The following is a 22,663-nucleotide window of genomic DNA, read 5'->3' on the forward strand; positions in this document are numbered from 1 at the left end:
AGACAATTGGCCTTCACAACAGGTTCGAGTGGTCCCAAACAACATTTGTTGACACCATCAAGGCAAACAGCGAGAGCCCAAGGACAATCCAGGGAGGACTGGTGCGATATTTTTGTCTGAGCCGGTATCAGATCGACTCTAGTGTCGGAAGCTGACCTCAGGAGTACAATATCGACACTGAGCGGACCGGATCAAGAAATCGTCCTGGCAGATATCGTCAGCATAGACAGATCTGAGGTCAAATGGGGCTGAGTTGACACTGACGTATTCAGCCGACTTATATTGACATGTTCCAGGGATATCAAGAACAATCTGAGGAAACCAAAGCATGAATCATTGCTTCCAAAGAGCAGAATGAAACACAGGGTGATGTCAATTCTAGGAAAAGAACGTACCGAGTCGATTGGCGACCAATAACTCGAAGAGAGGCCGCTGAAGTTCAGATATGTCGATGTCGATGTATGAAACGGTCTTGAAGAAGTAGAAGGGTCCAAAGCTCAAGCTCACACAGCCATGTTGAAGAGATGAGTACCGGAGAAGCTGAGAAAAAAGCCTGACAGAAAGTGGTTGATATAGGAGTCCTGGAGATACACATTCACCAGGGAGACTCCTTCACCCATTAACGTCGAGCCCGACCGCGGGTAGCCAGTGAGAGTGGTATTGGCAACTGATATAAACGACAACGGTGAATGTCAGAGCATGACTGGGACATGAAAGCCTCGGTTGACAATCCGGTATGAACAAAAGCATGTTCCTAGGACAAACTGGCATGGCTGTTGATGCTGACACGATCCATCATGCTACATTGACTCACAAAGGGATCCAAAGCTGCTTGTTTGTCCAGGGAATCAGACCTGATTGATGGCTTGACCAACACTACCTCTTGAGATGAGGAAGCATCGCTGCCATGATGACCAGGGACCCGACATGGGACAAGAGAGCATAGTTGCAGCCAAGCACGTGGACAGCTATCAAGGAGAGCCCATTGTTGCTCCTTGTTGTTGACATTTCGTCCCCTTGTCGACGTCGTCCAGTACGAGGACAAAGAGGCGGACATATGGCCGAGCACGATGTTGGCCCCTCAGGAGGCAAATGCACTATTTGTATATATTAGTCCTGTTGATAGTTAGTGATGCTGCTGGATCTGAACGGCCACGAGTGCATCTCACCATGAAAGGGCTAGAGACGAGCTCTGTCCTTGTCCTAAGGGCCACAAGGATGCATCGCCACCAGGATGATGCATCCTTTAAGATGCTAGCAACATGCCAGCCTGTGAACCGAAGGAAGAATCAAGGAAGAGGATGACAGGAGGGAGAAGGCTGGAGGGAGGAAGTTGAGGGGAGAAACGAAGGGGACGATAGGAGGGTAAGTTTGGAGGAGGTTTTTATCCACCTTTTGTGCGGTCTAACCAGTTCCAGCTGTGAATCAGGGGCACCAGCCGCGCCGATGAGGGCTGGCAAGGGCTTGGACAAGAACTATCGCGGCTGGAGAACGCGGCTGAGGACTGTCACCCATGAAGAACTTGTGGTCGTCTTTTGGCGTTCATCTTTCCTGGCATTGAGCAAGCACAGTCGTGACAATGGCTTCATGATGCTCCATCGATGTTTTTCTACTCAGCCCTGACTTTCCTCCTCCCCTTACTCCACCAGATTTGACGCCAACAGACTCTTCGCCAGCTTTTTTGCTCCCATGCAGAGTCATTGCGGGCCGCAGGTATGAAGGCTCTGGACCCAAAGAACCAGCAGGCCTCAGCATTCTTCAAAGAACACCATCTCCTATTCTCCACAGCTTGTGCGAGCAAATGGACCTCACCTTTCTATCGTGATAATCATAACAACCATCCTACGCCACATTGCCTGCATTTGTTTCCGCCAGAAGGCATGGCATTGGCTCAGGAACACGTCTATTGCCGCCATTTCTCCTCAGCTATTTCTTCTCGTACGACCCCTGTTGCCGAACGATTCAAGTATCCCCGTCACGTTGAGGAAAGATGCTCTTACCTCTAAGCCCGAAATAGAGAGATCATACACTCTCACACCAAGCAAGATGGCTGACAAGACTGACTGTCCTGTCTTCTGGACAAGAACTGTCATCTCAACTCCTCATTTCGTTGATCTGAAATCTTTCATATGGCTGGAAAGGCTGATGCCTCTTGACAGACAAAGAAAAGCATAATGCTGGTCTCGCACTGTAATACACCTCGATGGAAATTTGCAAGATGAGGAAATAGCATTCATTGCTCACCGAGAGCTATGCATAGAAAAAAACCAACCGGGGAAAAGACGAACTCGACCCCTATGATGCCGAAAAGGGTCAAGAGAATAACAGATTCGACGAACACATGCTGCAGCGTCGACGAAAGATCAGAGTTGACCAGCTCGCAACATCCCTGGCAGCTCACATGTCAAAGGGTTGAACAACGTAAAAGGCTATGGTCGGGATGGCAGCAAACTTCCTACCGACTGGGACCATGTGCTTGATGAGTACAAGTTGGACCAACGGCCCAGAGTTCATCAAAGCCAGCAACAGAAGTCACCAATGACCCATTACGGCATGCTCGGGCGGTCTCAAAGTTCAGATCGACTCGAGTGGGCACAATATCATCGCCAGAAAGGGTGGATCATACGCAGCCCATCTGCTAAGTAGAGTTGGTTGGGAGGGTATCGACATCGCCATTGAGGCCATCCTCAAGCGTCCACGTCTCTGATTGTCGACACTAGATGGGCTCGATACCGGAAGCCATGCAACTGCAAGCCAAGTAGAGTTCCCATATTCGTCGACACTTGATTAGTATGTTTGTCACACTTGAGGAAAGATCGATGGTATCGTGTCACTAGCTGTCCGTTTGGTCCAATGCGTCAACATCCATCTTCATGCAGCAAAGACGACATTAACCTTCGCAGGACAAAAACCCCAAGAGGAACGAAGCCATCCTCTAGATCAGAGCAGACTCAAACACACGGTGTGGTACATGGCATCAAGCCTTATACAGCATCCACGAACCTGCGCGTCCATTCAGGGGAAACAGCTTGGCAGCCCTCCTGGACGAGCGTCCATCCAATACCTTCGCCCAGCGGCCCACCGTCCCCGAATACAGTTGCTCCAATGAGAGAAGACGTCGAGAGCTTGAACGTATTGACATGTCAAGCGCCAAGAAAAGGTGTCTCGTACTGAGCTCCCATTTATCCACATCTCGAGCTCTGACAAAGAGGCTCGAAATGTGCAAAAACACCATATGAGGTCCCTGCTAGGGACAGGGACATATCTTGACAGCGAACCCCAGTCCCCGCTTTCCACCGAATCATTTTCAACGATTCAACGGACGGCGCTCCTTTCTTCGCTTCAGACAAATATTCTTGTCCAAAGTATATCGACAGTTTTTGACATTAACGACCAGGGCATCTGGGCTGTCATGTCACCTCCACCGCATCGCTAGTCGTCTGGGGGAGGAGAGGCGCGTCTATTCAAAAGCGGGGCCTAGGGTTCCCGTCCGGGAGCCGGGAAGGAAACGGCCGGCTGAGGTCTGGCGTTTGGACCTGGCTTTCCTGTAGTTGAGAACGGTTTAATAACACCATGATTGAAACCATGTTGTGTCTCAGAAAGTCGATGTTGTAGGTTCCGTCTAAGATGATGTCGTAGATAGACAGATTATCACGATGCTAACAGATGGAGGTCGACATAGATGAGAGGGTCGATATCGAGGAGCGCAGGATACGGGGCTCGTCGTAGTCGTCGGCATGGATGACTGACATCCTCTCGGCCATGTCGATAGGGATAGGCTTCTAGAAACTACAACACAGTCTAGCAGGTCATGTCACCAATGGAGCGGGCAAAACAACCAGTCAAAAACTCAAATGGACAAACAACGAAGATGATAGATCAAATACACACACGGTGTTCTTTTCTCCTTCGTCATATATTCACCCTAGAATTCAACTTCATCAAAGTGAGGAACGCAGTGTGCCAACCTACCGAGCACCCAGATATCTGTCATGGACTCGGGTGCTTAGATTCTGTGCCAGTGGCCGGCATCGACGACGACTATTGTCCTGTCCTAAGAACTCCAGGTCAGGTAATGGAATCAAGATCAACTAGAGCACGTCAATAAAGCATGTCATTCTCAAAGCGCGGTTCGAGTTCCCCCCCCTCCCCCATTTTTACTTCATACAACAAATACTGTGGTTGACAGGTAGGTAATCGCCTGAATCCCCTAGTAATAAAAGTCAATGATCAATGAAGATGTCCCGTCTTTCTTTCATTTCCCACGTGGTCCATAAAATGTGTGGCGGAGTCGATGGGTAGCAGTGCAGAGGTTGGTTCGGCTATTCACAGGGCTTTGGTTCGAGAGAATAAACTGCTGTAGACGGCATCAACGACGGGCTGCGCGCTAATTTGCCTACCGCCAAAATATCGGCCGTTGAGACCTTTGATGGCATTTTCGCCGCCTGATACTCGCTCGAATTTCAAGTAGATGTCGCCTTGAGTGTTTGGGTCAAGTGCGATGTGCACGACATGGCCGTATTTGTCTTCGCACTCAGCACGGACATCGTCCTCAAGTTCTTTGATCCAAGAATCGCCCTCTTCCCTAAATATGGGTTGGCAAGTTGATGGTTTGAAAAAGGGGTGATCCAGACTTACTCGGCGGGATCAAACATATTCTTGAGCAGAACACATCTGCTGGCTTGGCTCACGTTGACGGGAAGCGGCTTGCTTTCTTTCTTCGGCACGGCATTTCGTTTGGCATCGGATTCGGTAGTGGAATCATCTGTCCTAGCAAGTTTCCGCATCAACGCATCTCTGCTGTAATTATTGAAGTTCACACCAGCAACATCGGTATCGTCCAGCGCACTTGCACCACCAGCGCCCTTGTCGCTATCACGGCCGCCGGCTCGGTCAAAAGTGCCTCCAGATCCACCAGCGAGAGCACCTCGGCCACCCGAGCCAGAGAAGGCAGAACCTTGGAACCCAGATTGGTTTTGACCTTGGAAACGTTGAAGGAGATTTGCCGTAGATTCGGGGGTGAACTTGTCATTGCCGAGTCCGACTCGGATAGGACGTCCTGCAAGGTCAAAACCATTCATTTTTTCAAGAGCCTCACGAGCCTGATTGGGGTCACGAAACCTGTGGACGAATTAGGAAACCAGAGGATGAATGAAGTGAACGGTGGGGCACACTGACTGGACAAAACCATAACCTCGACTTCGCCCTCCTTCTTCTTTCTGAAGTTGAACGAACTCGAGTTCACCAAAGGGCTCAAAAACATTCTGCAAGTCTTGTTCGGTAATGCTGAAGTGGATGTTTCCCACGTAGAGACGATGGAAAGGTATCGAGTTGTGATTGCCACTCGTCGCCTCCGGGTTGCGGGCTTGTCGATTCTTTTCTGCTTCAGTAAGTTGAGCAATGATGGGGATTCCGAGAAGCTTTTGGCCGGTCATCTGAATGGCGAGCGGAACAGACTCTTCATTTTTGAATTCGACGTAGCCGACCCTGTCTATGGTCAGTGAGATGCCAGGTTAGGGCAAGGAAAAAAACAACTCACCCTTTGGAACGGCCGCTGACTCGATCTTTCACAATCTGGGCTTCCTTGACAGGCCCAACCTTTTCAAAGAATTGAATCAACTCTTTGGTGCGAAGACGAGCGGCAAGTTGTTGAACGAACACGGTTCTCCTGTCACGCTCATCCTCAGTAAGCTGTGGTTCGGGAGTCTTGCTCTTGACACGTTTTTTCGGGCTTGCCGATCGTCGGTGGTCTCGGTCTCGATCACGTCGGTCATCGTCGTCACGCTTGGATCGTCCTCCCGGTCGGTAGTAGCGATCATATTCTGGAGATCTGGAACGTCTACGATGATAATCATCGTCCCGTCTAGAACGTCTTCTGTCATCATCACGGCTGCGGCTCCTCCTCCTGCTACTTCTGTGACTGCCGTTAGCACTGCCATGATCGCTTCTGGGGCTTCTCATGTCATCATCTCGGTCTCGTCGATGTTCTCGGCTGCGGTCGCGTCTCCTGCGGTCCCTGTCCCGATCACGGGAGCCATCGCGGTATTTGTCTCTATCTCGGCGATCGGAGCGGTCGTTGCGATGACGATCATCGTGGTCTTTGAGAGAATCTTTGACTTCATTTGTAGCGGTGGAGTCGAGGAGGGCTTCGACATCGAGTCCTGACATTTTGAGCAGCCGTTGGTGATGTGCTCGAGAGAGTCAAAATCGTTGGCGCAGGATAGATTCACTTGGAGGTGGTCAGAGTCGGAAATGGAGCAAGGTGTGCACAGGCAAACCCTTGCAAGTGTGATATGGAGTCGTGGTATCAGGCGCCTCCAAAAGAACCGACGTCCCGGGATGACGGGCAGTGGGATATTTCGGTTGGTTCTAAGTCGCGGCCTATGTCGGTATATTGCGGATTGTGCCAAGTGAAGGCGAAATAGACAAGAGACGACGGAGTGAGTGAGTCGAGCATTCGAGGTGTCAAAAAGCTGAGATAAGAAGAAACAAAACACATCCGGGATCAAAGTTTGCAGCAGCACCGGAAATCGGCTGCTTGGCGGCTCTGGCACCACTGGCGAAGCACAAATGCTGCAAGCGCAGTTTGATATTTTGACTGCCAACCATCACATATCATCCATCCCGTCTACTGGTGGATAGCAGTTTTGTCATCGACTTCCGCTACCTACACAGGTACCCGTCTACCCATCGAGAACTTTTGTAACCCAAAACCCGGAGATCACTAGACAAATATTCTTCCGGCCATCCCTGGAACCAAGGAACTTGATTATGAACATCTCTCCTGGACCTTTGGAGGCACTCTATTGACCGCCACCCATCCAGAGATGTTGATCGGACGTGCTTCGGAATCTTTCGTCGATCGTTCGACCATGTCTGCTCCAGGATCAAGCTCCATCACATCTGCACGCACACGATTCACATGGTTTGACTCTTGTGAAGCCGTTCGACGACCGCATATCTTAAAACTTGAAGCCTCTCCGCCCTCCTCTGAACCTTTGGGGATACCTGCTTTGCAGTAATCACACAGATATTCCTCTGAAATGCTGGGTATTTGCTCGAGGCCCGCGCAATGATGATGAATCAACCCAAACATGCACGATTTGGAGCTGCAGCGGACCATTTTGCCGTCTTCATCTGGTTCTCTGCAATAACAGTTCAGAGTTTCACCAACGTGAGGATAATGATCTGGAATATCTCTCGTCACGTCACTGGTCACTCCCGACGACCCCGATCTACGCTTGACTTCCGTAGCAGACCATTCGAGACCTTGCTTCTTGTATCGTTCCCTGTAAGGCTCCATACGAGTCGAATGTCGAATCACAGGAACTCGCAATTTCGTCCCTTCCGTCTTCGACGTCTCGACTTTGTTTTCCTCTTTGAGTTTCAGGTGTTCCTTAATCCATTCAATCTCGAATTGTCTCTGGCGGCGTAAACGGATCGCCTTGGGAGTATTTGATCCTTCTCCAGGATCCACAGTTGGCTCTTCTGGGAGATACAAAGTCCGGAAGTCTTTCTCCTTCAGAGGTGGATGTATCTTTTCGGCCTGGTCCAGCACCAATGCTTTGTTGACTGGACCGTCAAGAAGTCGAGGAAGCATCCCGTGCTCCATCTTCTTCTCGACTTCACATTTTACAACGTCTTGCAAACGCTCGAAGCAATAATAAGTCGATGGTTGGCGATCTGTAAGTCTCTTATTTCCTTGATTCCGAGCCGGATCTTGCACGGTTCCCGAAAGCTCTCCCACCGGAATGACGTTCATCGCATTTGGGAAGACAGGAGAGAAGCAACAGTACACGACATCCTGTTCAGAATGTTGACACAAGTTGAAAGGATCTCTGTCCGCTACAAGTTGTCAGCTCACGGGTCCGTTCGACGTTGCAATATCTTACCCAATACAAACGGCTCAACTGTCTTGAAATCTTGGCCCCCAGTCGTCTTCCGCTCTAGAACATTCTCACTGATTGAGGTTGGCCTAGTAACTGCAGCTGTTTCATTTGCTCGGGCTTCGGGATATCGCTCAGGAAGCCGTGTGGTCTTTTCCTCCTCCGCTCGCAATTCGTGCTCGATCTGACCAGCAGGATCATTTTCGACACCTTGAGCGTCGTCCACGGGTAAATGTGAGCTGGGGACAAGGACTCCGTTTCGCTTCCCATACCGACTATGGTTGGATTGACGAATGAATTCTGAGATATCTTGTTCTGTCATTGAGGATTCTAGATCAACGCAACCAGAGAAGCTGGTTAGACATGTGTCCTCGCCGAAATAGACGCCATCTTCATCTGGAGGTCTCAGGACGACTGTCTCGTGTTCTGAATCCTTGAATGACATGATGAGTGTATGTTGTCAACCCCGCGGCGCAAGGAGATTTCTTTGCAAATCTCTGAAGGAACTCATGACACGAAGGTGAACGCGGCACCACTGCAGGAAAAAACACGCGTGGTCACTCACTGAAATATGAGGCAGTTTCGCCGGCGCTTTCCCAGTCCTGATTGACATGCGATTCGGTCGTACTCTTCCAATTATTCAATAATTCCCGATAGCGGGCAAACGTTGAATTGTGAAACGGCTTCACACGTAAACGAAAATTCTGATTGATGTTCACCATATTAGGAAGACGCAGCCAATCTATTTTGGAGATGAGGTCGACGTGACATATCCTGGCTCCATACCAAGGTGGAAATCTCCTTTGACTTTATTCCATGGTTTTGCTTGCATCATAACCAGCATGCTTCTCCCGAATTTTCTGGCAATCAAAGCATCCACTTGTATCGTGGGAATCATCCCACCGGCTGAATTATGCCTTCCCAGTTCCGGCCTCAAAGAGTCATCGGGTTGTACCACCATGACCAACAAGCGCGATGAATGTGGAGGACAGGATTCCAGAGAATCAAGCTTGACTACTATTGCGCTTAAGAATACCTGTCCTCAATCTATGAGTAAGTATTGTCGACCGCAAAACGTTCCCTCGCTTTACAATAACCAGTCCCACAGTATTTGATTCCAAGGAGATATAGCTTCAATACTGACCCTTTGTAGCTGTGGGAATGATGTCCAGTGATGTCGGGAGTCTTACCTCTTCGATAATCAGTTCAATGAAAAGGTCAGTTAATGGTATTCAAGCTCCGACGAATTATGCCAGCTCAACCATGACAGCGCCTCACCTTCCTACCATCACACAAACATACGCGATTTTGCGGCCGGTAGTCGCCTTTACCAAAGCTGTTTCCGCGCCGATTATGAAACAAGCCTGTGTATGGAAAAATACTTTCCCACTTCTAGCATGTCATGTATCTCTTGCGCCTGTCAGGAACTGGTGTATTCCCTGATCTCAGAATGCCAATACAACGGAAATATTTCTTGCCAAACGAACAACAGCAGCCGTATCCAACATCCGACGATAACTCATTTTGCTCATACTTCTGGCCCGGATTCGGTGGATACTTGCCAAAGCGAATCGCTGATGGGATGCTGATAATTATGCAGCAGGAGACATTGTTGCCGATTGATCTAACATCCTACACCGGGATCACTGGCCCTTCCGCTATTCAGACGACAAGACTGGCTCCATTGGAGGTATGACGCCTGATGGGACAAGCCAAACCCATGTCGATCATCTCGACTTGGTCTAAATGGAACTGGTGCAAGAAGACATCGGACTTTGACGGAGAGCCCGATGTCCCGGTGGGTCGCCGCCCTCACAAGGCTTACGTTAGCTGTATACTTGTGGCATTGCCGGACGGGGGCGTGAGAGTTGGGGCAGAGCCGCACCTCCATTCTGAAAGCTTGCCAAATTCTTCCAAATCTTTTCGGGCAATACTGGTGACCTGCGGTAAATGCCGCAATAAGGAGAGCGATCAAGATTCGAGATAAACTTGGTTTAAGGGCGGAGTTTCATTTATTTGGCTAGCCCGCGGAATATCCATTATAGCCAATCAGATAAAATATCATTGTGCTGCAGAAAGCCAGATATCAAATCCTGAACTTTTGAAGTGTCTTTGGTCTTTCCATCTAGCTTCGCGCATCCATCAAGCACAAAATGAATGCCCAGCTGCCGAAATATTTCCGACCTCCAGCACAACTCAAAATCGTTCTCATCTTACAAATCAACGACCACATCTCGTCACGACCATCAAGAACGACCTGCGCAGATGCGGGAGCATCAAGAATATCAATTGAATCAGCTAGGTAATGCAATGACACAATCAAGAGGGCCGCCGTCATCAACGCCGGTGGCCTCAGATACTGCGGCCAAAGCGGCCAGGCGACGCCCAATCTGTGGAGCTCTTTCCTTGAAGCCCTATATCCATGTCTCTCTGTCTTCAGCCTGGGACCATCTAGCCAACGAGCGCGTCTTCCTCGCCCATATAAGAACGTTATCTGCACGGGCAAACTTCGCTGTGGTAATCGAAGCATGAACCTCCTCTGCTAGGCTAGCTGAGTGATTTTTAAGCTCGGGATTCTGCTAGCCGTTGTGACGTTTGTGGTAGCGATGGTCGTGGCTGTCTTTGGAGCTGTGAAATTCTTCCTGTGTCAGAAAGCGATGGTGAACACAAAGGATTTTGGGGACTGGATCGGTAGTAGTCACTTTCACCGCCAGGGGAGCATTGGTAAGTCTTGGCCTAGTTGCCTGGAAGAGGGGGACCGTGGCTAACATAAACGCCAGTTGCTATTGACATTGTTTATCTTAATAATCATTGTCAATCAGAACGAGTAGCAAAAGAGATCTCTGATCTTCCTGTCACTTGATTCCAGTTTCCCAAACCGAGAATCCCGTCTGCAGCTGACGAGGCTGAGTGTTTCGGATCATTGATGCGCCGAAGACCGTACACAGCCAAGTCAGGAATAGCGCCTCAAAACTCTTGGCGGTGCGCACTCAACTCGAAAACTCCCCAACTTGTGTTCACCTTTCTTCCACGTCCAACATCAACACTGTCTACCGTCCGCTCTTCTCAACCCTCTGAGGTACGTCAATATTCCGACCCTCTTCAGCTAGCCAAAAATGAGCGATTCAGTTGCGCTCTTGGGTTGTAGCATTTCCATGCAGCGCAGTCCTGAATACGTTCATTTTTTGCGACACGAGCTGAAGAACCCCTAACCGGGCACTCTTCCTGCTCGAGGCTACTGGAGACTAACTTTCCGTCTGTAGATACCTCAAGTCCTCGTTTACACGACTTGAGAATCTCAAGGCCCCAATACCGCCAAAATGGTCAAAACGTCTGTCCTCAACGACGCCCTTAAGAGCATCAACAATGCCGAAAAGGCCGGCAAGCGTCAGGTCCTGATCAGACCCAGCTCCAAGGTCATCATCAAGTTCCTGTCTGTCATGCAGAAGCACGGTACGTCTAGTCTTCCCAGAGTGTCGTTTGCTATTTGAAAGAGGTGGATTCAACTATGCACATGCGGATTGTCGGGTTGATAACTAGGCGGTGGTTTCAAAATTCCTCGACGACCTTTGCCCTTTAAGTGCCCGAGAGATTGAAAGTCATCGCGCGGTTGATCTTACACATTTGCTTTCTTTTGTCCATGTCTGTTTATGTTTATTCGATCGCGACATCCTTCTTGGACCGTTGTTGACAAAATTTCTTGTAGGCTACATTGGCGAATACGAGGAAGTCGATGATCACCGAAGCGGCAAGGTTGTCATCCAACTCAATGGCCGTCTCAACAAGACTGGTGTCATCTCTCCTCGCTACAACGTCCAACTCCGAGACCTCGAGAAGTGGGTTGTCAAATTATTACCATCTCGTCAATTTGGCTACATTGTCCTGACTACCAGCGCTGGTATCATGGACCATGAGGAGGCCAGAAGAAAACATGTGGCTGGAAAGGTCATTGGCTTCTTCTACTAGATATTTCATCAAGAGTTTTTTGACGCATGATGGCATGAGCGAGGAAAGGAAAATCCCCCCAAAAAGTTTTGACCTGAATTCTGAACCTCTCACAAGTTCGGAAGCAAAACTCACCCAGATAGTAAGACAGCCATCGTTTCAATGAAACCATCTGTCACCGATTTCAGATCTCAGTCTCACACAATAATAATTTTCTATGTCAATTAAAGGCGAGCTTGCAACCGTAGCCTGCCATCCAGCAAAAGTCCCACGCCAAGACCTTGCCCTATTACCTCTTTCGTAAACGAGGGCGGGAGAACTCGTCATTCAGCTTGAAACCTCTTTCTTCCGAACATCTTTACTCTCCTTCACGACAAACACCGCAAAAATGGTATGCTCAAATCTCAGACCGCCTTAAAAAACCTTAGCGGGATCTCCTTGCTGACGATATCAGGCGCCCGCAGCATCCTCCGGCGGCAAGAAACAAAAAAAGAAGTGGTCCAAGGGAAAGGGTATGTTTTATGTCACGATGTCTGCGCAGTATCATCTGCGTGGCATCTCCATCTTACCAAGACACTTTTATCTGGATTGAATGCTGACTGTCTCATTTTCAACTGCGCAGTCAAGGACAAGGCTAACCACGCCGTGGTCTTGGACAAAGCCACCTCTGACAAACTCAACAAGGACGTTCAATCGTACCGTCTCATTACCGTCGCCGTTCTTGTCGACAGATTGAAGATCAACGGCTCACTAGCACGGAAAGCCCTCGCCGATCTTGAAGAGCGGGGAGTCATTCGTAAAGTCGTCGGACACTCCAAGGGCAGTATCTATACGAGAGCGGCTGCTGGTGGCGACTAGATTTTGGGGTTCAGTCGAGATGTTTTGGTTGTGATGCAAGAACGAACATGAAAAACCATGATTCAGACATTTGCCGTATGCAGTTAAGGAAGGGGGGGAAGTCTTCGAGCGGCTTCCGTGCCGGGTGATAGAGATGAAATTTACATCTGGTGGGATTGGGAAATGATCAGTCATGGCTACAGATGTGAAATTGAGAACAGACATAATGCAAGACTCCTGACAATCGGGAGGACTGAACGAAATTACCGCTCGAGCGTGGTTTTTCCTAGCCGTCCGTGTCCGTTTCCTGGCTGCTTGAATCGTCGAGAGCGGCGCAATGCAATTGACCATGGACGTTCATGATATCTGACTATTCGAGCAATCCTCTTGCTAGTCTATGCTATTTTTTTTTTTTTTTCCTTTTTCTTGTTGCTACCTTCTGATTGTCCTCCCGTTTGAATCATCACTGAACAGGCTTTCCCGGCGCTTTGTCCGGGTTTCCTGCGCTCTTCATATTCTTCCTCTGTGGTCTTCCCTTTTGAGCGTATTCGCACAGCTTCGGGGGTTCTCCTGTGTACTCCGGTACGTCCACCAATTTGCCGACTTCAAAATACTTCTTATGGTTTCTGTAGAACGCTTCCCACTTGCTCACCTCTTGGAGAACACGTTTTTTGGCATCTCTGCGCTCCTTCTCAGCCCGCATCTTCCTTGCTCCACTGGAAATCTCCTCGTCTGGGTCGTCCAGCGGTATGTATATCTCCTCCGCTCCTCTCAAATCGCCGGTTCGATCTTCCAGAAAACATCCAGTCACAAATGCCCTCGTAGCATCTCGGCCAGCAAAGACTTCATAACTTCCACCGGGGCCATAGGTGCGTTTGCCCTCGGTCACGTCAAAAATTGTGCCGTTGATAGCTAGATATATTGGTTTCTGGGGATCCGTTCCGTTGTACAATGCCAATTGTTCTGGGGTCAAGAGTAAGGGACCACGCCACCAATGTGCAATGTGGGAGGGATTCGTGAACCATGGATGGTAGTTCCATAGGAAGGATGAACCGGAGGTCAGGTAGTAGGACAAGGCACAGGAGACGCCGAATAGAGTGAAAATCACACGAAAGATATCGAGAATGGAGATCACGCTGGCTTTGGCGTCTTCGACTTCGGAAGGATGCGAAGATACAGGTTTGGAGGAATTGGTGGCAGACTGGCTTGTTGGAACCCGCCGACGCGTGGAAGAGGTTTCCATTGTAGCTAGAGTGGGAGAGGCATCAGTGAGACAGTATGTGAAGAAGATTATTCTCTCATCTTGAGATCTCTTTTGGTCTGACAGTTTTGCTGGCTGACGATTCGTAGAGCAACCGGATCTTGTGTTAGTTCGTCGGCTGCGTGGTGAGACGTGGGGAAGTGTTTTAGGGACGGCGGACGCCTGGGGCTGGTAACCACTGGTGATCTCATCCCCATGCTTGTTTAACCAGCCACGCAGATTCGGTTCAAAAAGTCCATCTTTCATTACCCGTGCACTCATTCATTTTCATCTCTCTTTCATCAAGTGCACGAGCATTGACCGAGTCCACTCTACAATTCACCGAAGCTGCGCACTCGCGCCAGCCTGGTCAGAAGGTGCTTCACCAGCTCGTCTAGCCTCGGCTGAAGAAAGTAAACAACGGACGCCTCGATCATCTACCTCGTTGCCGGCGTCGATCTTCGAAGGACATTTGATCCTTGAACGACCTCACAGAGAGCCCCGAGAAGCAGTGCTTTGATGCCTCTTTAATCCAATACCTTCCTGATATTCCACCACAGCCATGTCCTACCAGTACACCGTGACTGAGCGCAGGCGAAGGACGGCAACCAGCAAGTCCTCGAGCAACAGGTCTACATTTGGCTTCTGGGTGCCATTGGTCCTTACCGTTACAGCAGCCACTATCGGCATTGCTGCATGGGTATGGAGTGAACGGCGCGATGACGAAGAGGAATCGAGTGATGAGGAACATTATCCTGGTGGTGTTCCACCTCCTGGCTATGCCAGCATGAGCGGCGCACTCCCTGCTCAACCAATGCAGCCACCGCCAGGTGGATTCCCGCCGCAAGGGTCGATGATGCCTGGTCCGCCGCAGCCCGGAGGACTTCAAGGACCTCCTCCGCCCGGGGGGTTTCAGGGCCCACCGCCAACCGGTTTCCCAGATGACGGAGGACAGTGGCGTTCCGCCCGCTCCACTGCTGTAGAGCGACAAGAGGAGACTGGTTTGGTCGCAAGAATGTCGAGCGCACTTGGATTCGGCCGTTCAGCTACCCCGCCCAATGACCAGACACAAGGCGCCAATCAATCCTACGACTGGGCGAACAAGCCATTTTCATCCGGAGTTGCTGCAGCAGGCGCAATGTTCAGTACGGCCATCAATTCACTTAGTGGAGGAGATAGAGAGGCGTTTGAGGATCAGGAACGATGGAGCGAGGAAGCTGAACAGCGCGACAACGACCGAGACATAAAGCACGGGATACGAAGGCGGGGCACGGCGGATGAATTCTTTTCTGGAAATGTCGATATGCCTAAAACGGCGTCAATTTCTAGCCGCAAGCAAAAGACGGTCGCTATTGTGGTCTCTGCTGTTGGACTCGAAGCCGATGGTGAGACGGACGTCGGCCAGCATGCAGTAAGCACTTCAAAGGAACCCCCATGGTACAAGGATGCTAACAAGATGTATAGTCGATACTCGCACATCTCCCAGAATACATCGACCCGGATTTAACCCGTGTGTTTGTTCTCATCTATGCGCCAGATTTGAAAACACATCCACTCAGTCCGGTGGCCGCAAGGAGGCCTTCACAATCCATGACGTCGTCCTTCTCCAATATCAGCCAGACGGATGCTCATACACCTGCCCAGACACCAGGAGATTTCCCCTCTGGAACAGACGAAGGAATTTTGTCCCACGTGGAGCCCAACCCCATCGACGACTCATCGTCCCTCTACAAAACCCTCTACAACCAGGCCATGGCAATTGTGGATAGGGATAACATGATCCTACCATACACTACTCCGAACGGGCACAAGCACATCCTGCGAAGCCTTGCCCCTGAAGTGGTATACATCCAAGAATCGCTCTGTGGCCGGGACGGCGAGATTGTATCTGATCTCTCCGGCTGGGTCCGTCAGACTGTCGTCGTCATTGGAGATGAGGGCGGCCATGGCGGTCTCATCGACACGGATGACGAGTCTGTAACCAAAAAGCCAGAGACCTGGTGGCAGAAAGAGGAACGGACTGGGTTGGGCAAGCGTGTTGCCGTAGTGGAGAGTTTGAAAATTGGGGAAGACTGGCAGAGACGGGTCAACGACCAAGACTGAGCGGTGGGAGATGGATAATATTGATGGCTGTGGTAACGGGCAACGGGGCCTAGTTTGTCATATGCAACGTATGATTTCAGATATGATAGCAAATGCAAAATGTCCTTTTCAATTTGCAGGAAAGCTGGTGGCGGCAAGGCTGCCAAGCAGGGGGCCAGGGGAGGATTAGGGGGGAGGATTGGCGGACACGTGAGCCTGGAGCATTTTCGAGAAGCGCCAAGACATTTTGTTCTGACCTTATTGAGACTTCGACTATATTGCGACTGCGCATCGCCAGCAATCCTCATTTCGAGATTTCTATCCATAAAGCCTCCGTTTTCTTGATCGCTGTGGTCCTCAAACCCCTTGTATCCCGGAAGTCGAATTCATCAAACCCCTAAACCCACCCAAGCCTGATTCCGACCTCGTCTGCCCCTCATGATGCGCGTTTGGCCAGCGGCGTCGCGAACTTGCTCAGCACCCTTTGAGGAGGTTTCATCCGCTTCGGATTAGATCGTCATATCCGTGGAAGAGCAGGGTCACCCGATTTGATCGGAAAATCACCCGTCATGGCTGCGGTCATGGCCAAGCCTGCCGGAACGGCAACCAAGATGAAAAAGCCGTCTTTGCCTTTAGTTCAGACAAATACAAATGGTGTGAAGCCCACGGCACCACCTTCGTCGCCTTCCAGTGCTCGGAAAACTCTATCGGGCCAGAATCCCACTCCAACATCTGCCACCAGCAATAGCACCTCGGTCAATGGCGCCGCTCGCCCAAATCGACGATTACAACGTTTGACGACACGAAACAACACCTCAGACAGTGTGTCTCTTGAAAAACGGGCTTCCAAGAAATTCCCAGAACCATATGGTTCGTTCCGCTTACTGACCCATCTATTGATCAGTGATGCTGACCGCTTCTTTACCCATAGTGCCCAAAGAATCCCACATCCTACGAAAATTCAAAGGGTGTGCGCCCTCTCTAATCGTACACTTACATCCCACACACTTTAGGTTCGATCAGCAAGATGGGAGCTTCAGCTACCACTCCGAAATGCGCGTCTTCATCGAACATTTGGCCAAGGGCACGATTCCTCATGATATGGTGGAAGAATTTCGGAAATCCGAGGTGAAATACTATGATGGATGGCTCATAGTCCGAGTGGTGGATCATAAGTCGGTCGCAAACGATAATGCTGCGTCAGAAGCTGCCGCAGATGATGAAAAACCATTCTCTATACACAATTACAACCAGTATATTACGCCTTCACCCTACGCCCCCTATCCTACGAAAGAACAATCTGTCGCAGGATCTCCACCGATGAAACAAGAAAACCGAGATTCAGTGTCCAGCGATACCAAAGATGGTCTCAACTCCGACGATACAATCGATGTGGCACCTAAATCCACAAAGTCGCAGCCGAGGGTCTATCATATTGCCTTGCGACCTACAATACTATCGAGGCATATGGATCTCGTCATTGATGCTATGACGCCAGATCCAAAGTCTTTAAATCGGAAACAGTCACAAGCCAACGTGAATGGTCGGATTCCCGGATCCGCCGCTTCACAGACTCCAATTTCTGGCATGCCCCCAACCCCTTCGAGCGAGAAAGGGCCGCCCCTCAAGAAGCAAAAGCTGAAGATCGATCCTAAAGACATGCTCGAGTATGAAGGACGAATTGTGAATGCCACTGCTCCTCCGTTATATTTGGATCCAGTGGAGAATCTGGAGGAAGCCGAGACTCTGGCTGAGATGCTCAAAGATCCCCTCCACGACGCAAGGCCACCTTCGCCTAAAAGCCGGAAACGGACGGTTGCTGAACTTGCAGCTGACGATGCGCATGCGAAAGAACAAGAACGATTTATGCTCATTATGGATGAGCGTACTGGGGGAAGCAACGGTGCTGCCAATGCAGGAGCCGTGGATGGTCAAGCAGCTGCCTCGCTATTCCAGCCGCGGTTTGAGAAGTTCAACGCTCTTGATAACATTAAGAGGGAGATCGCTGAGCGGAAACAACGCGAGAAGGATCGACAGCTACAGGAAGACGAGACCAGAAGAGGACAACAAGAACGAATGCAGGAGGAAGAGAAGAAACGAATCATGATGCAAAGAGCGCAAGAAGCCAGGGTTCTTCGAGCGAGGCAGCAAGAAATGCAAGCGGCGATGCAGACTCAAGCACAACAACAAGCTCAAGCCAATCAAAGGCCAACCTCTCAACAAGTTAATGGCATTCCTCCGAATATGCAGAACCAAGTGATGGCTGCCCAACAACGTGGATCGCCTGTTCTTCGTCAAGGTACTCCTCACGCAGCGTCATCCCCAGTTGTCACCAATGCCGCTCAAGGTGGACATCCAATGGCTATATCAGGATCCCAACAGGGTCATGGATCTCCGGCTCGACCGGGCTCGGCTGTGCAACACGGTCATCCCAGCGCTCCCATGACCAGAGTTCCTAGCAGACAAGGACAGAGTCAGCATGGTACTCCCCAAATTCTGCATGGCACACCTGCTGCCAGAAACGCAACACCTGTCCTGCGACAAGGTACTCCAGCTCAGCATATCACGCAAGCTAGCCCTCGTGGGAGCATGGCGGCCCCTACTCCTCAAATGGTGCCGGTCGGCATGATGCCAGGAATACAAGGCCAAGCACCAAACGGAGTTCCTAGGCAAATGAATCCTCAACAAGCTGCCGCCGAAATGCAGCGTCGCCACGCATTTCAGCAACACGCGGCTGCCCAGCAAGCAGCTATGCAGCAACAGATGGTCAATGGAACACCGCAAATGGTTCAAGCTCAAATGGCCCATATGCAAGCTCAACATCATGCACAAATAGACCGACAGGTTGCCATGCAACGTCAACAGGCTCAACAGCAGCAACAAGCCATGCAGCAAGGAACACCACAGAGTCAACATATGTCCCCCAACCCCAGCCAAAGCCAGAAAGCTTACAATCAGTCGGTTGTCGAACATGTGAAAGCTCAAATGCAAAACCTTCAGCAAGCACAGAACCACGGTTCGCCAGCTCCCAATCATATGACACCTCAGCAACTTGCCGCTCAGCACGGCCAGGTTCAGCAAGCCCATGCCCAGCAACAGCAAAGGATGATTGCAGCCCAAGCCGCCCAAGCCCAAGGACAAATGATGGGTCAAGGTGTGCCACATCCTCAACAACGACCCCAAATGAATCCACAATTGCAGCAGCTATACCAAACCACCTTGAGCGCCTCTACCCAGCGGTTCTTGGGTCAAGCAGCCGCCAAATACGGGGGCAACACCAGTATGCTCCAACCCAGCGAAATACAACAGGTGCAGAGTCAAGCTAAGAGTGCGGCCATGACAGCCGTTCGCAAACGCCAGGCAGAAATGAATCAGATGCAAATACAGCAGATGGCATTGCGTCAGCAAGTTGCGCAGCAGCATGCTCAACAGCAAGGAGGCGGCATGCCCAACGGGATGAACATGAACATGAACATGAACATGAACATGAACATGAATCCGAACATGGCGGCAGTTCTCCAACAACAGCAGGCTCAGCAAATGCAACAGGTGCAGATGCAACATGCTCAACAGATGATGGCTCAACAACAACAGCAGCAGCAACAACAACAACAACAACAACAACAACAACAACAAAGTATGCAATTTCAGCAAAGATGATTCTCATAGAGAGCTGGGTGCGTGGACTCCTTGGCTGTCGACACATTGCCATGGATTCAAAAGTTTGTCATTCTGCATTTGTGGTTTTGTCGGCCCAAACTCACTCCTGTCCTTTTTTTGCCTGCTTTACGACGCTCGTATATTTGACACGACCCGGTTGGCTATCTGATTGTCGTTGGCTTCGAATTCGGCGTATAGGAAGATCATTAGAGATGATATCGCTGGGTCTTTGTTCTGATTGTCCCGTGCTGCTGCTTGGGCGATGGGAAGGGGATGGGAAAGAAAGATTCCGCCTGGTACCGTTGAGCTGGAGATATTATGGGTGCATTTAATGTTTTTATCGGTTTGACATCCTTGTGCATAGTACCCTTGGTCGGATTAGGGTTGGGGGTTCGGCTCTGCTACGACGGAAACGAAGAATGGGGTATGGATTGCATCTCAACAGGGTTTGGGAGCAGCGGGACGGACATAGGGGTCCGACACCCAATGGTGGATTCCTAGGAGGACGGAAGCAGGAGATATGAAGGCGTTCAGAGCATGCGGCGCGGCGCGATGTGATGTGATGCGATGCTGACGGGGAGGGACACAGACGAGGATCTTTAAAAATGCCACTTACCTGTGAATTTGGCCTCTACACTCCCCTGGAATCACTACCATGGATGCATTATTCGTGTACACTGCCCATCTAGCTGAGCTGCTAAACCTTTGAGTAATCGATCAGTTACTCTGCATACCTAACGAAGCAGCCAGAAATCAGATACCATGGCTCCCTGAATTGTACACGATCTGAGTGCTTGAATATCTATTTCTGGTATGTATATGTCAATCTTACCAAGGGGAATATGTTTTTTCCCTCTCCCTTTGTTGAGATAAATAGCATTTAGCACTTAATATGGAAGCCATCCTTGTTTTGGTCTTCTCATGCGGCATGCCCACCGTATCCAGCCAGCTGATCGTGAGCGAAATAACCGCTCTGTGGCTCCCTGGGGAAAGAAAGATGTACTATCTACATCACTCACAAAGCGAGACGCAGTCGGCAGACACCATGTCTACTCGTGCATGTGTCAGCGCGTGTGGTGGATTGGGGGGATGCCGGGAAATTCCATCTCCATCTCGACAGGAGTCTCTCCCCCAGGATTCTTTTCCCAATATACTACTAGTAGTGTAGAGATATGTTGTCGGCCGGACTCCTCTGTCTCAGTTTAGGTGCGAAAGCGTTTCGGTTGAGTCCGGTGTGCTTCGCAGCCGCAAGGCAACTATTGATGTTGTTGCTAGCCGAAGGGATGGCACTTTCATACGCCAATCATCAGGTCACAGAATTACCTCGAAGTGAAATGCCCTATAGTAGTGGGAGTGAAGTGTACAAGCAATCGACCAGTGAAAGAAGTAGAGATCATGCGGAGGCGTGTGATCAGGCTGGGTCGAATGCTATTGCCATGATGTCCCAATTTTCGGTTGTCGCGAGGAACTCCGTCGTTGTTCTTCTTGACTTATAATTCCTTCTTCAGGAAATGCTCTGGTTTGTGTAGCGTTTCGTAATCGATGTGGACATAGGCTCTCTCCACATCCGGCAAGCTTTCGAGTTTCATCTGCAACTCCTCCGCGATGTCGTGACAGACGCGTAAACTCTCTTCGGGCTCCATGACCACATCGACCTCCACTACGAGGCGGGGACCGGAATGCCATGCCCGCACGGTGTCAATCTGCTTGATGTGTTCGCTGTGCGTCATGCTCACGTACGTGATGAGCTGCTGCATCTCGGTGTCGGCTGTGATACCAATCAAGAGTTGGAACTCTGAGTACGCGGTATGCAGCCACAGGAGGGAGATAAGGACGGAGAGGGTAATGGCTCCCGAAGGGTCGATCCACCAGCGCAATTTACTGCCGCCGACGGAAGTGAGGACTCCAAAGCCGTTAATGAACAGGTCGTTACGGTGATCTTCCCATAGAATGCGAACTTGAGAGTACTCATTTCGCAGGGCCCAGCAGTACAAGAACAATCCAAGTTTCGTGCAGAAAGCCACAGTCACGGCGATAACTGAGGGGAGGTGAAAATCTTTGGTTTCACTTTGGTGGCCGCGGGCAAGTTCCTGTACCGAAAATGCAATGAGGACGACGCTCACCGATGTCATGAGGAAGCAGAAAACGATGTTACCGGCCGTTTCGATACGGGCCCTCCCAGCAGGGAATTTACGAGCGTCCACTTTTCTGACCGCCTTGTTCGTGAGGATCAGTGTGATGTTGGACATAGGGTCGAAGATGGCGTCTACCATGGTCGTGAACAGGGAGAGAGAGCCTGATGCGATCGCGCCGTAGAGTTGAAGAGCTGCGAGGATAATATTGGCCACGAAGCTGCCGTAGACGGCAATCTGGTACCGCAATTGGGTGGAGCTTTGCGCGTCTCTTGCTTCCCTGACATGTTCGTCCACCGGTTTCAACAGTCTCTTGATCTGTTCATTTTGAGATTCGTAGAAATTGGTAATTTTGGACTGCGGTGATTGTCCCGCGATGATGAGAGGGCTGCAGATGGCGTTACGTTTGCGAGCGGTGTTTGCGGTGATGCGGCCCAGTTCAGTTCTAGATTTCAGACGCCGGGTGAGGTCTAGGGGGTCGGAAGGGGAAGCATGAGCAGGGGATTGACTCTCTGTGTCAAAAGTCGATGCAGTTCTGTGGCGAGAGATCATATCCTCGCCTTGGATTGCGGAGGTTTTGGCTTCTCCATGGAGGAGGTTTGGGCTAGGCATGGGTCGGTAGACCTCATGGATGGATGACGGGCGATGAGAGGGATTTTGCGTGAGCTCCATAAAGCTGTCGAAATTAGATCGAGGACTAGAATCCATTATGAAGATGGTAAGTGAATGTGGTCGAGGGAGACGAATTTGACCGAGGGTTCGCGATCAAGGCGGTGTGGGAGGAAGAATGAAAGAGGTTGTTGGCTTTGCCCAGAACATTGGCTTTCGGGAAAGATGGCCAAATCACTTCTTCTTTAAGTCACTATTTCGATTTCGATGAC

At 50.3% G+C, this 22,663-nt stretch overlaps 9 protein-coding genes across 9 annotated transcripts; 5 read left to right on the forward strand and 4 right to left on the reverse strand.

Moving 5' to 3' along the window:
* Positions 1–4,326: 4,326 nt before the first annotated feature.
* Positions 4,327–6,168, reverse strand: Z518_02044 (uncharacterized protein; the record flags this gene model as incomplete). The annotated part of the gene is made up of 4 exons (XM_013419073.1): positions 4,327–4,585; positions 4,639–5,121; positions 5,179–5,487; positions 5,540–6,168. The coding sequence occupies 4 exons, from the start codon at positions 6,166–6,168 to the stop codon at positions 4,327–4,329; spliced, it is 1,680 nt and encodes a 559-aa protein (XP_013274527.1).
* Positions 6,169–6,769: 601 nt separating this feature from the next.
* Positions 6,770–8,331, reverse strand: Z518_02045 (uncharacterized protein; the record flags this gene model as incomplete). Its single annotated transcript, XM_013419074.1, has 2 exons — positions 6,770–7,845; positions 7,893–8,331. The coding sequence occupies 2 exons, from the start codon at positions 8,329–8,331 to the stop codon at positions 6,770–6,772; spliced, it is 1,515 nt and encodes a 504-aa protein (XP_013274528.1).
* Positions 8,332–8,728: 397 nt separating this feature from the next.
* Z518_02046 (uncharacterized protein) lies at positions 8,729–10,749 on the forward strand (the record flags this gene model as incomplete). The annotated part of the gene is made up of 5 exons (XM_013419075.1): positions 8,729–8,939; positions 9,040–9,254; positions 9,487–9,576; positions 10,454–10,610; positions 10,667–10,749. 5 exons carry the CDS (start codon positions 8,729–8,731, stop codon positions 10,747–10,749), a joined length of 756 nt encoding a protein of 251 aa, XP_013274529.1.
* Positions 10,750–11,206: 457 nt separating this feature from the next.
* On the forward strand, positions 11,207–11,852 carry Z518_02047 (40S ribosomal protein S22; the record flags this gene model as incomplete). Its single annotated transcript, XM_013419076.1, has 2 exons — positions 11,207–11,339; positions 11,593–11,852. 2 exons carry the CDS (start codon positions 11,207–11,209, stop codon positions 11,850–11,852), a joined length of 393 nt encoding a protein of 130 aa, XP_013274530.1.
* A 367-nt stretch (positions 11,853–12,219) lies between these two features.
* Z518_02048 (40S ribosomal protein S25) lies at positions 12,220–12,689 on the forward strand (the record flags this gene model as incomplete). Its single annotated transcript, XM_013419077.1, has 3 exons — positions 12,220–12,222; positions 12,286–12,343; positions 12,454–12,689. The coding sequence occupies 3 exons, from the start codon at positions 12,220–12,222 to the stop codon at positions 12,687–12,689; spliced, it is 297 nt and encodes a 98-aa protein (XP_013274531.1).
* A 442-nt stretch (positions 12,690–13,131) lies between these two features.
* On the reverse strand, positions 13,132–13,911 carry Z518_02049 (uncharacterized protein; the record flags this gene model as incomplete). Its single annotated transcript, XM_013419078.1, has 1 exon — positions 13,132–13,911. The coding sequence occupies one exon, from the start codon at positions 13,909–13,911 to the stop codon at positions 13,132–13,134; it is 780 nt and encodes a 259-aa protein (XP_013274532.1).
* A 559-nt stretch (positions 13,912–14,470) lies between these two features.
* Positions 14,471–16,011, forward strand: Z518_02050 (uncharacterized protein; the record flags this gene model as incomplete). The annotated part of the gene is made up of 2 exons (XM_013419079.1): positions 14,471–15,319; positions 15,373–16,011. 2 exons carry the CDS (start codon positions 14,471–14,473, stop codon positions 16,009–16,011), a joined length of 1,488 nt encoding a protein of 495 aa, XP_013274533.1.
* A 548-nt stretch (positions 16,012–16,559) lies between these two features.
* Positions 16,560–19,650, forward strand: Z518_02051 (uncharacterized protein; the record flags this gene model as incomplete). Its single annotated transcript, XM_013419080.1, has 2 exons — positions 16,560–16,860; positions 16,922–19,650. The coding sequence occupies 2 exons, from the start codon at positions 16,560–16,562 to the stop codon at positions 19,648–19,650; spliced, it is 3,030 nt and encodes a 1,009-aa protein (XP_013274534.1).
* A 1,490-nt stretch (positions 19,651–21,140) lies between these two features.
* On the reverse strand, positions 21,141–22,490 carry Z518_02052 (uncharacterized protein; the record flags this gene model as incomplete). The annotated part of the gene is made up of 1 exon (XM_013419081.1): positions 21,141–22,490. One exon carries the CDS (start codon positions 22,488–22,490, stop codon positions 21,141–21,143), a length of 1,350 nt encoding a protein of 449 aa, XP_013274535.1.
* Positions 22,491–22,663: the final 173 nt, after the last annotated feature.

This window comes from Rhinocladiella mackenziei, assembly GCF_000835555.1.
Source record: "Rhinocladiella mackenziei CBS 650.93 unplaced genomic scaffold supercont1.2, whole genome shotgun sequence".
Classification (NCBI taxonomy): Eukaryota; Fungi; Ascomycota; class Eurotiomycetes; order Chaetothyriales; family Herpotrichiellaceae; genus Rhinocladiella; species Rhinocladiella mackenziei.